At 31.6% G+C, this 18458-nt stretch overlaps 1 protein-coding gene across 4 annotated transcripts in view; it reads left to right on the top strand.

The window, feature by feature from the left end:
* LOC107442900 (aquaporin-7) overlaps positions 1 to 18458 on the top strand; it is a 39608-nt gene that overhangs the window by 9980 nt on the left and 11170 nt on the right. For 3 of the 4 annotated variants that reach the window (XM_043050035.2, XM_016056580.3, XM_071178248.1), the window contains 2 exons: positions 8968 to 9088; positions 11345 to 11482. In XM_043050035.2, the coding sequence (XP_042905969.1) occupies positions 8968 to 9088; positions 11345 to 11482 (259 nt within the window). Of the gene's footprint in view, positions 1 to 4490; positions 4628 to 8967; positions 9089 to 11344; positions 11483 to 18458 lie in introns of those variants that run through there. The other variant, XM_071178247.1, reaches the window with a different exon arrangement.

Below are 18458 nucleotides of genomic sequence, written 5' to 3'. Positions count from 1 at the left end.
CAATTTTTGTGAATACCCAAGACTGGTATGTTCGTGCTGTAAATATAATTTGGTGGTCGATTTAAAATTTAGAAGATATAATTACCAGCTTTGTGGGTAATAATATGCTGCATTAAACAACTATTTGATCAAAGTTTTCCTTAAGGATTAAACATGGTTTTATTATTATAAAATAAAAAAACAATTTAATGAGCAGAAATACTTTGTTAAGAATGCATGGGTATTAAGAGTCATACTTTGTTAAAAATTCCACATTCAAATCACCAGAACTATTCGCCAATGATGCAATTAGTTTGGTAATTCAAAATAAACACCGTTTAGCTTTAAAAATTATTAAAATAAAACTGTGTTTTAAAGTTACGTATGCATTATTTATAAGAAGTGTCTATATGTAAATGAAGTCTTAAAACAATTTCTACAGTCGAACACCGCCATAGTGAACATGGTTTATAGCGAACTCCCGGATATAGTGAACGAAATATTCGCCCCGTGCTTTGCTATACACATATTAAATACATTACTTTTTGTGGATGTATGGGAACGAAAAGAAGAGAGGAAATTGGATATTATGAACTTTTTTTTTTTGTCTTCCACTGATTTTTTCTTCTTCATTTTTTGGTAATTTTGAAATTTCCACATAAAATACATATACCGATTTTTAAAACCATCTATTGCGTGGAATGTAGCCATAAGCATTTTTTCTTATTTACTTCTTTTATCTCAGTTTCCCATCTCTAAATAAAGGACATCCCCTAAATTTTTTGTAATCAAGACGAAGAGTAATAAAAAATAAAAGTTAACACATTTTCTGTTACTACATACTTTTTTTTTAAACAATTTTTGTATTTCTTTTTATGGGTTATTTATTTAAATAATGCGTAATAAAGGGGAGCAGTTCGGAAAAAAATGAGTTAAAATTGTTTACAGTACGGATATAGTGAAATCCCAGTTATAGCGAACCATAATTTTGGTCCCTTAAAGGTTCACTATAACGAGGTTTGACTGTATTACATACATTAGCAATTTTTTAAAAAAAGCTGTCCAAATTTAAAAACGTTTCTATTCGAATGTCGTCTTTTTAAACTAACAACTCTTAAATGATAAATGGCTCAGTTTAAGAAATAAAACTAAATTTCAGATACGAATAACTTTACTTTTAATCGAAATAAATAATGAAATTTTTTATTTATTGCCCAGCCAATACAATCATCAAATAATATTAATAATTCAAACCAGTATTCACTATTATTAACACTAGGTTTACGGACGTTTCTTATATACCTATCTCTACGGACACACGTCAATTTGACGTATGAAAGAATTGTGATTCTTAGTTTAATAAATTCAATTGAGTAGATTTTTATCCACCACTATTTCTAAATAATTCGTAGGCCTATATAATTTACCACTTCATATTTAAAAATTTACTTTGTTGTTATTTACCATTTTTTTAATTATTTTCGCGTGTCCGGAGCAGTTGGCATCTCTGCACTTAAAAATGAATGTACGTGTATACTATAAGAAAAAAATGAAGATATATATTTATGAAATATTCTAGTATTTTATGTTTCAATACTCGAACTAAGCAACTGAAACCTTCAAACACTGACACGCTGACATCAATTGACATTCTGCGTTTGTTCTTTCCATTATTACTTATCGGCAACAGTTGTTTATCACTTGTTTTATTTGAGATAACGAATCGAAGTATTGTCGGCACATTCCTATTTATTATTGATGCGATGATTTCTTATTTACTTAAACTTCATGATCGCGTCAAATTGACGCATATCCGTAGAAATAGGTATACCACATAGAGAATTTCAATATTTCAACGTTTTGATGAAAATAGCATTTAATATATATTTACTTCGATCAATGGTTAAAAGTCATTACAAGAGATAAAATAAAAATTCAAACGGGTTTTATAATTTTCCTTACAAAAGTCGAAATCCGTCAAAATGACGTGTCCCGTAAACCTATGTTAAGAAGAAAATATTACCCAACATTCATAGGTATATTTCCGGGAATCAGAACTCACTTATCATAACAGTTGGAGTTAGTTCGTATCTTTTAAGTAAAATTTCAGTGACAGAGATTAATTACAAATGTGTATTTTAATTGATAAATTAATAATTATTATAATAATTACGATCAATTTCAGATATTTGTACCTTTTTAATGATATAAAGTAGATATTTTAAAGTCAAAGTTGGAAACTGAGATCGTATTCAATGCCTAAGCATTGTATACAATACTAAAACCCAACCCGCAATATATGAAACTAGGAGGCTCCGCCCCCTGCTCGCTGACCCTCGCCAACCCCCGAGAATTGCTACGCAATCCTATGTGGTTCACGCCGTGTACCATGGCTCACTGCGCTCGCTCGCCAATGAACACAATGTTCTAGCACAAAGACATAGTATATTATCATCAAAGACATAGTATTTTATCATCAAAGACATAGTATTGTACTTATGTAGAAGAATTCTATCAATGTTCTTATTGGCTTTTAAAAAAGTATATTAGCTATTTAGATTGTACATGGTGAAAAAATCAAAACATTAGCTAAATGAGAAACATATTAGCAAAATAAATTATCAAATATTGCAGTTACTCACCTAAATTCAACTAAATGTGTATAATAAATTAGTTAATGCTAGAAATTCTGAAAGTTTTAGAAAAAAATTTTATTATTTAAAAATATAAACTTTAAACCCTAACTTTTCCTTGTGAGATAATAACCCTCAAAAAGTCTTTCATTTTCAAGAACACAAAAATTTGTTTTATCGCCAAATGAAATATTTTTTGGTGATCAGCATTATTGAAATCAATTTCTATATTAATTAACATTTGTGATAAAGTACATAACATTTTAGAACAAAATAAGGATGTTTTACATACAATAAATTAAAATGCATGGCTGTTAGCATTACCCGAGAAATACCACGTGGAGGTCGCCATGCTGCATTTCTAATCGGGGAGTTTTGATTTTGGCAGTTCCCCTTGCCTACTGCCAATAGAAGTTTCAATTAAATTTTTTCCAAAAAACATTTTTTTCTGCAAAGCTCTAAGAAATTAACACTAAGCATTTAGAATTTCTTTGAAAACACAATTATAGATTTGGCATCTTGGAGCAATTACTGAAAGGCTGTCAAATGACTTAACTCTTGACAGGCCAACATAAAGTTGTCCATGACTAAAAACTTGTTTAGTCAATACTAAACTGATTTTCTCAAAAGTCTAACTATGTGACTTATTTAAAGTCATGGAGAAGGCCAGCCTAATTAATTCCTAATTGAGTTTAAATTAAATATTATCATGTTTTTAGGGCATGAAACTGAATTGAACAACCTGATAATGCTCACTCTGGTTATTGTTTCCTTTTCTAAAAGCGCTATATGTTGAGCCACCTCATGTGACATTTGGCATGTGGCATTTTTAGCAGCAATCATTGGTCGATTTTCTAACGTTGCCATTCGGGGAGTTGTAATGAGGCTTTTTTTGGTGCCGTGTAAGAGAAATATATATATAGATGATCCAATATTTTGCACGTTGCATAAGCCTTGTTTTCAAACTGAAGTGACAAATCTGAAAAGTAAAAAGAATGTAATTATTTTGTACTTTTTCATTCAAACTGACGAAGAAAGTACAATGCTGGTAACAGTTTTAATTTAGTGATTGTGAGTTTATGACGTTTAGTGGAAGAAAATATTATTGAAAACAGTTTGATTGTTTTTGGTTGCACTTTTACCAAAAGAATTAAAGTAATAATTACATATTCCACCGGGCATCCGAAAACAGCCAGGTAACAAGTGAAGCTTTTACCCGGTGCCAGACTCAGTAAAATGTTTGCCCTCGGTACATCGCTAAACAGTACAAATGAAGATTTTTATATTTATATATAAAATATTTCTTTCCACCTTTTTAAGAAATTAAACATGAAGTTCACTATCATGAGATGTCTCCACTTTTTAACGAAGTAGATGATAATCATTTTGCATCGTTTATCCTTTATCTTATACTGGAAAACAAGAATTAATTGGTTTGAACAATAACGTAGATCGATACTACTTCTCAGATAGCCTAAGTACAATTCTAAACTTTGAACTAATTAAAAAATATATTTTGCAATCAATTTTCGTCACCTAGGAAAATATCAAACAAAACGAATAAGAAGGAATTATGCAACTTTTGGCCACATGATTTTTCAAAAATTATTTGATTGATTACCTAATTTTTTTTACCGAGCTTTATTTTGACCCTTTCACATATCAAACAGCATTATTTTTTAAATACACATTATTAAGGCTATACATTTCAGAAAACTTTTTCAAACCATTTTTCAGTTAAAATAATTTTTTTCAGTGTCATACATTTTAAAATGTATGCATATTTGTTTTTCTATTTTCTCCAAGCGTCGACCGGCCTGTGTAGGGGGCAGGGAACTGTCCTTGCATCAGAAAGGTTCGGGGTTCAAATCCCGGGCAAGGAATGGATGTTTTTCAATCTCTGTACTGTCTATCTTTACTGTGGGAGCGACGCTGGCCCACCTAATATGGTGCCCTTGAGCTAGAGGCCAACAAAATCGCCCTGTATATGCCTGAATTGACGGATGTTAACACAGGTGGGCATTAGAATTTTTTTTTTTCTAAGTGCTTAATAACAGTGTCTAATAAGAAAAATATTGCTTGCAATATCGTTTTTATTAGCTCAAATCTCAGAATTTTACAACATTTTAATTCGAAGTTATAATAGTTTGAAATGTTTTATATTAGTCTGTATCTTTTTCACCTGCTTAATAAGGGTCCCGAGACTCCTAGCATCAGTTTAAAAAAGTTTGCGGGTTATTAATGGGTCATAGTACCCAAAAAAATGACAACATCGATGTTTATTTTATTGCTTATAATAAAACTTCAAACTATTTCAAATGCGCTGAAAAAAAATCATCTTTTTATCTACATTTAAAAAAAAGTTATGAATGATTTTAGATTGCCCTTAAAACAGAAACTTGATCAGCAAATAGATTTTAAAGTGGTTTTTCTCATAGATCATTATTTTGTGTTTTAATCTTAATTAAATCCCTAAAGAATTTTTTCTATTTAAGATAAGGCTTTGAAGTAAACTTTTTTATCTTAAGTATGATACACTTATTTAAACTGTGCATGGAATAAGCATTACTACAATTTTTACAGCATGTTATATATACTTAACAGGAATTTCTAACTTTTTTTTCTACATTTTTACAAAATAATCTATTAAAAATGTTCTAATTGATATATCAACAAATGGATGCACAAAATTGTTAAGATGAATATTGCAAGCACAAAGAAAAAATTTGTTTTTGAAAATATGTTAAAATAAAAAAGCCTTTAGAGATTTAAAAATATTGAATTTTTCAATGTCTTTTAAAATTATAAAAAAATAAAACAGTTTAACTATTTTTTGAAGATAAATTATTGATTATAGGTTAAATGAGCATGTAAAGCATTCACAAAATGAATGATTATACTTTTATTTTAAAAAAAAATGTTTCAAGGGTACTGTGATTCCTTAAAACCTGTACATTTTATTTATTATAGTTTTTATTGTAAATGTTATTTCCTTGTAGTAAAATAATGTTTACTACTCTAGAAAGTCTTTATGTAGGTCACTCCTAATACAGCTATTATTTTTTGGTTTTTATCTATTGGAAATCTTTATGATGATCTTTTTTACATACAATTTTGATTTGAAATAAGTTTATTTCAGTTCGACAACAAAAGAGTTCAAATGAATTTTCCCACAAATGAAGTTTATCTTAAAATTGATGTTGAGGGGATAAAAAAAATATCAGGTGTGTCAATTTACACAGAGTTGTCACAGAATGGAACGCTTTGCATATGATAGATACAAAGAAAATTCATACGAAACAATTAACACCCAGTTAATGGTACGAAGTTAGCCCAGATGGCTGTATCGTCCCAGGGCTAAAGAGAATAGAAGGGCTGGTTCGCTCCTTTGAAGTAGCTCTCGCCGCGCCAATCCTCTGATTTTCCATAGTGACGTCACTTTGGCGCAAAGCTCGCACTTTTACTTCAAGAACGGAGCGCTCGGCTTTACTAGCTCTAACTAATATTGGAGCATTTCTTTTTGCGAGATATTCTAAGACATTTGTTATTTTCTATAATGACTTTCCTCAGTTTTTGCAGTGAATTTACAAGAGTTTAAAACTATTATCGAAATGCCAGTTTGCGCGATTGCAACTTGAAAAAATTTTGATAGAAGAACAAAAGGAAAAAATATAATTTTCCGCGTGTTCCCTAAAATAAATGAACAACTATGCAAAGAATGGATTTCGAAATGATGCAGTTAATATAAAACAGCAATACGTTTATTCTGTCGTTAAGAACTTTTATAAAAATTCATTATCTAAATTCGAAACCGCCTCGTTACTTCAAAAAGAAAGGCAGGTGAAAAAAATTAAAAAATGGATAAAGTCAGAGAAAATTAAAATGCAAATAAAAAGTATAAATAAAATATATAGTATATAGTTGGAATTCTCCTAAATTATTTTGTTTCAGTAATTAGCGTTTAAGGTTGATGTTTCCTAATGATTAAGTATGAACAAATTGCTATTAAAGGCATATTTTAAAATCAGGGATTCTAAATTTAACTTAACTTATTATTATAAAAGAATATGTAGATATAATGTTTTAATTACGTAAAGTTTGAAAGCTAATAACCAGAAAAAGTCTAACTTATTTTTGCAAAGAGAAAGATGCANAAATATATATTGGACATCCATTTAATAAAAATGAATGTTTCTTTTTATCTTTTAGGTTAAGAGCGATCGTAGCTTCAGCTCTAAGAGCGGAGTGAACTAGCCCTTCTATTCTCTTTAGCCCTGGTATCGTCCGGGCCAACTTCTTCGATAATTCCCTCTTGCAGCCATTCTTTAAATACTGCTTCATAATCTTCTAATGTTTCTGATTTCTTTAAGGACTCAACGCAGTTCTTCAATCTTCTTTCAGCTACACTTCTAGAATCAGGCCAAGGAAGATCCACGGAAGGCTCCTTTCATATCTCCCATCTTCAAGTTCCTTTATATTGCGATTAAAATGGTCTTCGGCATCTCTTGCAACCACTTACTTTTATCCACGAGCCGTTTCTTATTTTAGGAATTTCTGTCCGAATTTTTACCTGATCATAAACTTCAAAATTACAAAAATAATCCCGATTTAAATTGCTCAAAATTTTTTTATATTTATCATGCTGATGTGTTCTTTGCAATCCACCGAAAAGACAATGATTTGAGTTTTCTTGCCTTATTGGTTTGTAACCTATTTTACTTATTGTTTCTTTTAAAAGATACGACTTTTGGGTCCCCGTGTCTATCAATCTCCGTATAACGATTTCTTTTTGTCTGTTTATTAAGCTAATTGTTACAATTGCATTAATACTTCCGGATTGCAAATTAAAACCATACTTTCTGCTTTACTATCTGTTTTCTTTTCCGGACACATAAATGCATAATAACGTCTAAAACATACATCGCATTTTACAAAACTCCTGCATTTTTCAGCCGTATGACCAAATCGAAAATAAATAAAGCAACAACCGCTCCTCTTTAAAATATCCATTTTCTCATCTATTTATTTATTTCATTTTGAATTCCTTACAATCCCATAAATTATGTCTATAGTTATAGCAAGAGATACATTTTTTTTAATTATTATTACTCGATTCATTTAATAAACCTGACGCTGTTGATATGCGGTTTTTTATTTTGTTTATTCGAATTCTCGGCTCCACTGCTACGCTTTGAGGAGGGAACATTCTGAAACTCGTGTTATAGAGGATGTGGCTTTTTCTCGGCTAATTACATCCTTTTTAAAATTTCTAGGATCTCTGATATTTTCCACTCGTCATCATTGCTATATTCTTTAGTTATTTCTAACACTATATCTGAGGGAAATAATTTAATAAGTATAGGACAGAGTAAAGCCCCATAATTTTCTTGTTCAATTGCCAAAGATTCTAAATTCCTTATTTCGGCTTGACAAGAATCAATAAGTTTTCTTAATGAAAAAATATCTGTTGATTTTTCTACTGGGGTTAAACTCGATGATTTATTCAAATGAGAGTTAATTATCGACGTTTTCTTGCCAAAGCGTTCTTTTAATGTTTCAATTGTACAATAATGAAAAATTGCGACTTATACATTAATGGGTTAATTCAAAAATATGAATCCAGTCCTCTTTTTTTCTGTGAGTGCTATAACCCTTATGTTTGAAATTTTAAAATCATCGCGACCAGCNCGCCCCAAAAATTAAAGAGAATGCCCTATAAATCTCAAAAAATGCTCTAAAGGACAAAAAATGTCCAAAAATGCAAAAAAAAAATGCAAATGTCATCAAAATCCGGGCCCTAGTTATTTCTAACACTATATCTGAGGGAAATAATTTAATAAGTATAGGAGTAAAGTAAAGCCCCATAATTTTCTTGTTCAATTCCCAAAGATTCTAAATTCCTTATTTCGGCTTGACAAGAATCAATAAGTTTTCTTAATGAAAAAATATCTGCTGATTTTTCTACTGGGGTTAAACTCAATGATTTATTCAAATGAGAGTTAATTATCAACGTTTTCTTGCCAAAGCGTTCTTTTAATGTTTGATACATATGTTTGATAATGTTTGATACATTTGATAATGTACAATAATGAAAAATTGCGACTTATACATTAATGGATTAATTCAAAAATATGAATCCAGTCCTCTTTTTTTCTATGAGTGCTATAACCCTTATGTTTGAAATTTTAAAATCATCGTGACCAGCTGCTTTTCAATCGGTTCAGCTATTCTTAAACAAATCCATCTCCACTTAAATTAAATTTTGATAACTTCTTTTTATTTTCTCTGTATTTTCCAGTATTCCGTTTATTTGTGCACAAATCTTTGTTTAAAATAGTCTCTTTTCTTTTTACAGCTCTTTGGTAATGCTATGAACGCAGTTTTAGTTTTCACCCAGTCCACTAGTTCTGTTGCTGCTCCTCTGGGATGGGGTCTAGCTCTAATGGTGGCAATCGCAGTTTCAGGAGAAGCTTCTGGTGAGTCTTCTATTTACGCGTTAAATGTTCACGATACTGTACATGAAATTCGATAAGCAGCCTCAAGAAGTACGAGTCACTTCAATATTTGTTAAGACTTTGCGTTTGTTTATATACTGAAAAATCGATTTAGCAAACTCTCTACATTTCGCCCAACTATTTAGTAAAGTCTTCATATTTCTTTTTCTCATCCACCTGACCTTAAGTGAGCCGACGTACCTTTAAGCTAACTAAAATATGCATCGTTCATTCCTCATTTATCCTGATTTAGTTCGGGTAGTTAACATTTAGCCCAAAGTTAAGGGTGAGACTTACTGTAAGGCTGTTGTTTCTTATCCAAGCTGATTAGCCATTGGTCCAGACCTGATGCAAGAAGTTATAAACTAACAAAAAAATTAGCAGAAGATATGAACCTCCCATTGCAAGTACAATGCAAAAAGGAAGATGTTGTTACTTATGCCTCTTGCTAATACCAGCAAGCCTGCTTGAAATCAAGAGAATTCTTTAGGCAGATGGTGCGTTTTTTAATTTTTTAGTGGCACGATCTATTGCCAAGAATACATTCAGCCACACACGCGTCCAAACCCGTTTTATAGGGAGGATCCAATCATATACTCCATTCATTTATCCAGGGCCGGGATAGCCTGGTCGGTAGGGCGCTGGGCCCATGTCCGAGAGTTCGTGGGTTCTAAACCCGCCGACTGAAAGCTCCCCGTGCTGTAAATGGTGACTAAAGTCTGTCGAGTCGTAAAGTCCTCTATGTTGCCATAACAAATCAATACCTCTGGGAGTACTGAATTGGAGATTGATTATTTCGGTAAGTATATCTCTGAATGTTTTGGCAACGCAAGTGATTAAAGTTGCATGCTTTTCGAAGCGATGATTCAATGGATTCTTTCATTTCCTACCTTCCTTGGTTGCATTAAACTTAATGAAAATAAGAGCCTAGACAAAACATTGCCTTCAAAGACCTGCTAAAATTTTGAAGATATAACAATTAAGCAGAATTCAAACTGCACAGCTGCACAAACTTAGTGTCAAAGCACACTTAAAAAAATCAATTCCCGAATTGTATTTAAGTATAATTTCATTGTGTTTTACTTTAACGAACATTATCTGTATTAGCAGGGCCGGATTAACCTATAGGCACGCTAGGCACGTGCCTAGGGCCTACGAAATTCAGGGGCCTACGAAAAACTTGGGAGAAAAAAATTTGTTGACAAAAATAATTTAGCTTTAAAAACAACAAGTGTATTTTGCACAAAATTATGAAGATACAAATAAAAATATAATATTTTTCGGTAATAAATTATTTTGCAGAATCTTATGATCTAATATATTACTTTTTTGCGATTTTTGGATTCAACGAAATCTTGTATTATGCTGTCGAATTCCAAACTACGCAAAATGTCGTATTCAATAGACATAAGTGCGAGCGATGCCAAACGATCTTGATTCATTGTTGAACGCAAATAATTTTTTATCAATTTTAATCTGGAGAAGGATCTTTCTCCTTCTGCATTTGATCCAAGAATCGACAAATATATTCTTAATGCAATGTGAACGTTAGGAAAAGTATTCACAAGTTTATCTTTAATTTGAGCCTTCAACATTTCTTGTGCAGATTTATGTTCATACAAATTTGAAAATAGTAAAAATTCATCTACAAAGTTTTCCTCTAAATCGGATGAGTAAATTTTCACCAAATTTTGCGCTTTTAGTTTAATCTCAGATTCTGACAAATTTTTGTGAACAAGAAAACCGAAATTATCGTACAAATCACTGTAAGCTTTACGCCTTTTAGTCATTTCTGAAATTAATACATCTAAAATGGCGTAATACGTTTCCATACGAAGAAAATTTTAGCATATATTTTGAAAAGAGGGGAGGAGTGGGGGAAGGAGGGGAGGGCCCATAAACGGCTGTGCCTAGGGCCTACGAAAGGTATAATCCGGCTCTGTGTATTAGCGATGCATCATATACTTGCGTGTTTTTATTGTTGACAGATCAAGTGCTACACTTTCAAACTTTTTACTTTACTGTCACACCTTGGATTTCATTAAAAGTCTCCGAAAGTCTCAGAAAATTGATTCTATATTATGTTTTGAATGCCTACGACTTGGTTTTTGTTACGATAGTTGGCAATGATTAAAACATAAAAGTCTATCACATTAGCTATGAATGATGTAATAATTTGATTGATAGATTTAAATAGGAACTGAAATTTTCTAATTAGTTTTTTTTTTTATCCCTTAGGTTGTCATGCAAACCCGGCTATAACAGTAGCGTTTGCCAGTATTGGAAAATTTAAATGGGAGAAAGTCATGCCCTACTTTTTCGCACAATATGTTGGCGCATTTCTTGCTTCCGTAGTACTTTATGTACTTTATTTGGGTAAGATATGAACAAAAATAGGAACATTTTAATACGTAATTTTAATTTAAATACTGATTCAAAACTACTCTACTGAATAAAAGAAAATTTATCATTCATTCTAATTTTAAATAATTCAAAGTATTTTCAACATTAAATTTATAGATAAATTTTTTGTTCAATAGTGTTTTATACCGTTAATCTTTAAAATATATATATTTTTTTGTTTTAAATTATTGAGCATAAATTATTTTAAATTGAAATAAACTCAAATTATAATGATGTGTAATCGTGCATACTTGTAAGCATATTCTACATTTAATTTGAATGTGCATGTGGATGAAAAATCTAATAGAAATATGTTTCTTTACTAAAAACAAAATTGAAAGATAATTTTTAAAACAAAAGTAATAAATCTTGAATTTTCTTTGTTACGACAAACGCAAAAATTATTTTAATTAACATTTGTCTAACTAATTGACAAGCTTAGTGACGAAATATTATATGTGACAATTGTGTTTGTAGAAACATCAGCTGTAACAATACAAGAGCAAGAAGTTGTTTTCAAAACTAATTCTTTTCTTGAAAACTGCCTCATTAATGACCTGGGGAATCAAAGACGTTTTTAAATCCAAAACTCCATGCATGGTTCTTTTTACTCTCTTTCTCTCTTCAATTACTTAATAACTGAATAAAAAAAATATTTCAATATTTAGACGGCATCTGATAGCTATTTCAGCAGCTGGAAGTTTTATTCAGTTAGCATATTAGCCGAAGTAGATTGGGACGTAACGAGCTTTCTTTGAATTAAATCAAGTCTGATATAGATAATAACTCTTGGCAATAAAAGTTTGACTTCCTGTTTCAAGCGTTTGCCATTCGGATTAACTTACAGCCCATTTCTATTTTCTGCCCAACAGCTTCAAAATACTTTGAGAAATCTGATTTTCTGGACGATTTTGCTATGGGTGTAGAAAAACAGATGAAGACGCTATTACTTTTTACGAAGAGATTTAACATCCCCCATAAGTCTCCCATTAGCAAAATGATTTACTAATTCGACAACTTTGAAAATAAAGTGGATACAAGAAAACCTAACTTTCGTCAATGATTTTCAAATTTTGGGAGGCAGCTTAAACACTGAAGAAGATACATTTCATTAGGAAATCAAAGAAAAATTTCTGACTAAAGCCAAAAACTAGCTACAAAACATCTGCTCTTAAAATCTATATTAAAGTTTTATGATCCTTTAGGAATGTTTGCTTCAGTATCAGTCATTTTATATTTTATTTTGTAACCGTCGTTGAACAGCCGACTCAATTTTGGGTTTACGACTATTAATGCTCCCCTCCGTAGCCTTGTAATTTTGAACCCCATCCAGAAAACAAGGGATTGGGTGAAACTCGCCTTCGTGGAGGACTTTTTTGATGGAACTAACTCCATTTGCGCTACATGAAGAGGAAGACCACGAAAACCTACTATGGTTAGCCTGACGGCAAGGGGACTCTAACTCACCATCCATTTACCACTGAGGATATTTCACGTCAGCACTGTGATCGGTACAAGCTGGATGAGGAATTCGTATCGACCAGGTATCGCTGGGATTCGAACCCGGTTCACCTCAGTGGAAGACGAACGCTCCATCCCCTGAGCTATCGCCGCTTTGTACCAGTCATTTTATTTTATTTTATAACCGTCGTTGAACAGCCGACCCCGTTTTGGGTTTACGACTACTAGTGTTTAACTACGTAGCCTTGTATTTTTAAGCCCAATCTAGAAGACAAGGAAACTCCTAGATCTGTACCCCCAGAGGTATGATTTGTTACGGGAACATGGANACACGGGGAGTCTTCGACCGGCGAGGATCGAACCCACGATCTCTTGGACATGGGCCTAGCGCCCAACCGACCAGGCTGTACCGGCCCCTATTGTACCAGTCATTGGAAAGATTTTATTATAAAACACAAGGATCACGGGGATACATAGGGACGAAATTTTACAGCTAGGTATAGCTAAACAATGGCGCGCATGGTCATCAAAATTATACTGCCTAAACGATCAACACATACCGAGATGGATTGGTATATCTGCAAACTCCGATGCTACTTTACATGTATTTTGTGATATTTCTGAAACTTTATATCTTTTTTACACTTAAGACAAAGCTAGTTTGTAGAAAGAATTGACTTTTCCCTTTAAAGCGAGTTACTCTTCCGAGGCTGGAATTATTAGCAGCTTTGGTTGGTGCCCGCTTACCTCATTATTTTTGCCAGGAGACGAATTTAAATATTAGTAAAGCAATTCTATGGTTTGATTCTAACGTGATAGATTAACCACTTAACATACGAAGACGTCTGGGAGACTTCATTTGTTTCTTATGTCAAAACAATAATTGACGTGTCTCAGACGTCTTCAACCCAGAGATGCCAACTTGCTCCGGACAACAAATAAATATATCAAAGTGGTAGTTTATCAATTGCGATTCTTGGTTTAATAAATTCAATTTAGTAGATTTCTATCCACCACTATTTCTAAATAATTCGTAGGCTTATACAATTCACCACTTTATAGTAGTTATGTCATGCCATACCTTTTAAAAAGCAAGCAAAATGAGTAAAATATTTGCAAAATTTAGTTTGTAGTTATTTACCGTTTTTTAAAAATAATTTCGGCGTGTCCGGAGCAGTTGGCATCTCTGTACGACATTCCGTTGCGAGTTGTTGTTTACAGTGCAATCAAAGATCATTCCTATATCAAGAAATGATATGTCAAGGCGTTAAAGGAAATCCAAATCATTGGAAGTACATAACCACGTTACCGAAATTCTTAGCTACACAGTTCCCAATCAATGGGGATATGGCTCAGAACACCCTTCTGACGCTAAAGGAATACCACCTGCCCATTTATAAGATCATGCTCTATGGTCCATCATTTTTGTTTGAATCATCATACAAGTGGCCAAAAGAATAAAAAAATACTAAGGTTGAAAATCGAAAAATATCCATAATAAGAAATCGAAAGATAGAGGTGTTGGAAATCTCTTAAACATCACTGTTTATTCAAGATACAGTTCGCATAAAAGACTTCTCCATATTGGTGCTTTCGCTTTATTCACAATGCACGAACTCATACACGGAAAACGAGAGAATTTACAGTCTTTGTACTGGAAGAAGCTAGAAATTATCTTCTAAGAACGTCTCAGGGAAATAGCTCTCAGAATGACGTGTGAGCTCCAAAAAACAAATTTTAGTTACCTATTAAATTCGGAAATAAGTCGATTCAATCCTTTTCTGGAAAATAGACTTGGAGGAAGACTTCAGTTTTCTAAACTTTCTTTTTTTGAAAAACATGCTTTGCTCGAATAGATGGACATGATGCACCTACAATACTTCTAATATGTCACACTCACATACATTTGCATTACCTAGGAGTAAGAAGTATAATCTAAACTTCGGTCAGAATTTTGTATTATTAGAAAACGGCAAGGAATAAAAGGGATTATTCTAACGTGTTTACCATGCAAATGTTTAATCAGAGGAACAGATTGAAGTTCCATTAGGTAAAGTCAATATATTTAACAGTTCCAAATTATAGGTGTTGATTTTGCTGGACCCTTGCATGTTCGTCAGTTTACAGGAAGCTCTATACACATGTGGTGTCATAAGAGCACTACATCTTGAGCTTATCTCTGATTTGTTAACCAACAAATTTATTAAAAAGCTCTTGTTCTCAAACTAATATTTATAATTAAAGTAAAATAATTATTTTGCAACACTTAAAGTTTTATCTACCTTTCAGCATTAAAGATCAAGTGAAATAATTTGAATATAAATACCTCACTTATGGTCATAGTTCTACCTCATTTAAGGTTAATTTTTTCTTCAAGATATAAGCCGGTATTAACTTAAAATGACTGTAGTAAAGCTAAAATGTTCTTAGTCCATCTTTTATTATAAATTCAGACAAATTCTTAGAAATCGTGAAATTCTAACTGGGTGAGTGACTTTTTATTTCTTTCATCAAGTTTGCGTCAAATGTTAACCACTCCGAAATCATTGGATTACTGGATTTAAAGTAAATATATATCCCCGTGTTGTACTCTGTCTGTGTGTGTGTGGTAATGGCAATCTGACATTCTATTACCTATTCCAATTATTTTAACTGTTTATTCTGAATGTTTACATTTTACTTAATTTTGAAATCAATTGCTTAGTATTTATACCCTGCTGTTGTTTTTCAGAATATACCTTATTTTAACCATCCATAATACCTTGTTTGCACTGACCAATTGATTGCGATTAAATATTACGTCAGACTTAAATATCCCTTTTTAGCAGTTCACGGGTCTTCCGCAATGAAATAAATGCAAATTAGATAACCTTTACGCTGCGATTTCTAAAGGCAATATAGAAGTTAAGTATTAATAAGAAATATTAGTTAAGAAAGGCAAAAGCAGTATAGAAGTAGCAAAATTTTTCACGACCCGTGACTTCCGTAGAGATTTCTTTTTCATTCTATTTATAACAGTGCAACCCGCTGATTTACTTTTCATGGTTGCGGCTTTTCAGTGAATTTCAATTATTCATTCTGATCGCGGATAACATATTTCTGAGAAATATGCAAGCATGTTTTGCATGTCATTCTTTTCAAAGTCTGCTGTTTATTGCTCAGAAAACTGAAACTGGCAAAATATTAGCAAAGAAATGCGTTTTAAAGTACCTCGGGTCTTGTTTCGAAGTTTATCATACTAAAATTCATTTCTAAACAATTTTTTTACGTATTTTTGCATATTTTCATTAGTATATACACTTTACCTTTGTATTTCCTAAAATAAATCATAATTAAAACTAGATTTATTTTCAGAATTTTGCTTTTAAATGATCATTCTGCAATTTTCTGACAAACTTTTTCCATATTTTAAAAAAAATACTAATTAAAATTTTTTTTATATTTTAACTCTAAATGTAGATTCAAAGTATGTAAAAAAAATGCTATTTTTAACGCATTTTGATGTAAAAAAATTACTAATTACAGTTAGAGGGTTAATCCTGCCAATCAGTATATGTGAATCAAAATAAGTATGCAAGCATCGAAGTGCATGAATTAATGTATCCCAATAAATATTGAAGTACTTGGGTATAACGGATAGGTCACACTTTTTATAAAAGTGTCAATTTTAAATTGATCCTTATAAGTACTATACTATATAAAAGATAAGTACTATACAGAGAAGTACTATACAGAGAAGTACTATAGAAATAATAAAAATTTCCCCTAACACCACAATACCACAAACATCTTTTTGCCTTCTTGGAAATAGTGTTTTTTTTTCCTCCAAAAACACTCCTTAAAAAAGCTATCCAGTACAGTAAAATGTGGTTTATCACTATTTTTCCTATAGTTGGTATGTTAATCTATTACAAACTGAACGGTTTTAAAAAATAAATATCTCATACATTACATAAAAAGAGATTATTTAATCCTAATCATATCATTCACATTTCTTTTGTTTAACAAACAATGCGTATAATTATTACTTCCTGTGATAGTCTTATCTGATTGCTTATCTTAAATAACAATGTTGTAACTTGTTGTAGTTGGTAATTGCTTGGTCACATCAATTTATAAATAGAATTAATCTGTCTAATGAACTGTTTTAATTTGTTGATTAGATATTTTTGTTTAAATCAAGGTTATTGGGAAAAAACAAAGTACAGATAAGCTACAAAATTAACCACATTGTTCTGCTTAGAAACCTCTTACGTTAAAGTACAGAAAGTTCATAAGTACTAAAGATGAAATAGGCTCACCACGATCCCGAAAGCCCAGGCCAGCCGTGGGCTCGTTTACTAAAAAAAGTTTTCAAACCCGGGCGGGCTTGGATTCATAAGATTTTCATAAACATTTTTAATATTTTTAAACAAGCGTTTGGTACTGTTATTAAGTATAAAAAATGTAAAATTTATTAATTAATTGTGTTAAAAAGGTTTTAATGACTAATTTCCTTGCATAGGCAGCAAAGGCCTTATATCGGGACTGCAAAATTTGACCTTTATCCGACATATATCTCGGGTGGGCTCTGATTAAAACTTTTCGGGATCGGAGAGGCTCGGACCATCAAACGCTAGCTCGGACTCATCTCGAATAACTGAAGGCAGCATGAATGCTATTTTTGCCGCAATATCCATTTTTGCCGTATAATTTAATGGAACAAAATTCTAATAAACCAAAATTTTTACAGTAATATTTTTTTTAATAAAATCACTGAATCACTGTAATTAAATAAATATTGCTATAAAAATTGCGGAATAAAATTTTACAGTAAAAATAGATTTTGCGAACATAGTAATTTGACTTTTTTGACGTATTCACAACCGGAATTTTTCACAGAGCAAAATAAGAATTGTGAATTAGTAGAAATAATATTGTCATCTGCCCAAATAATAATGATACGTTTAAAATAAATTTTAAAATATTGTAATTTCTAGACAATTATTTTCCTTTACTTGAAAAATTTGCAAGCGATGCAGTTAATCAAATTTTATAAACAGACAATAAAAACTGGATTGAATGATATCGATTGCAGGTCATTCAGTTGAACTTTATTTAGTTTTCTTTACCCGCTGCGATCGCGATCTACAATGTAACCAAGCTCATCATCTTCTTTGAAAAACTTTGACTGCATGATCTGAAGATCCCGTAGATCTTAAATGTTTGGAGTAAATTCTGCTTTACTTTCTACTATTTTCATTCAACTTTTTTCTATCTTGAATAACTCGTGACCACCGGCTGAATTTATCACCGTTTCTTCATATTAATAACGTGTTATTTTAATTTATTATAGGATTAACTGATTCAAAACACGTGCTCAATATTCAAATACTGAAAATCAGATTTTTTTATTTTTTAAATATATACCTTCATTCTTTAAATTCAGTGTGTCCAATAGAATCCGTTTCTACCCTCTTAACTTCCAAATAGCTTTAGCTATATATAT

The sequence above is a fragment of the Parasteatoda tepidariorum genome, chromosome 3 (genome assembly GCF_043381705.1).
Source record: "Parasteatoda tepidariorum isolate YZ-2023 chromosome 3, CAS_Ptep_4.0, whole genome shotgun sequence".
NCBI lineage: Eukaryota > Metazoa > Arthropoda > Arachnida > Araneae > Theridiidae > Parasteatoda > Parasteatoda tepidariorum.
The sequence above is the reverse complement of the archived record's forward strand: the minus strand, read 5'-3'. Positions and strand labels throughout refer to the sequence as shown.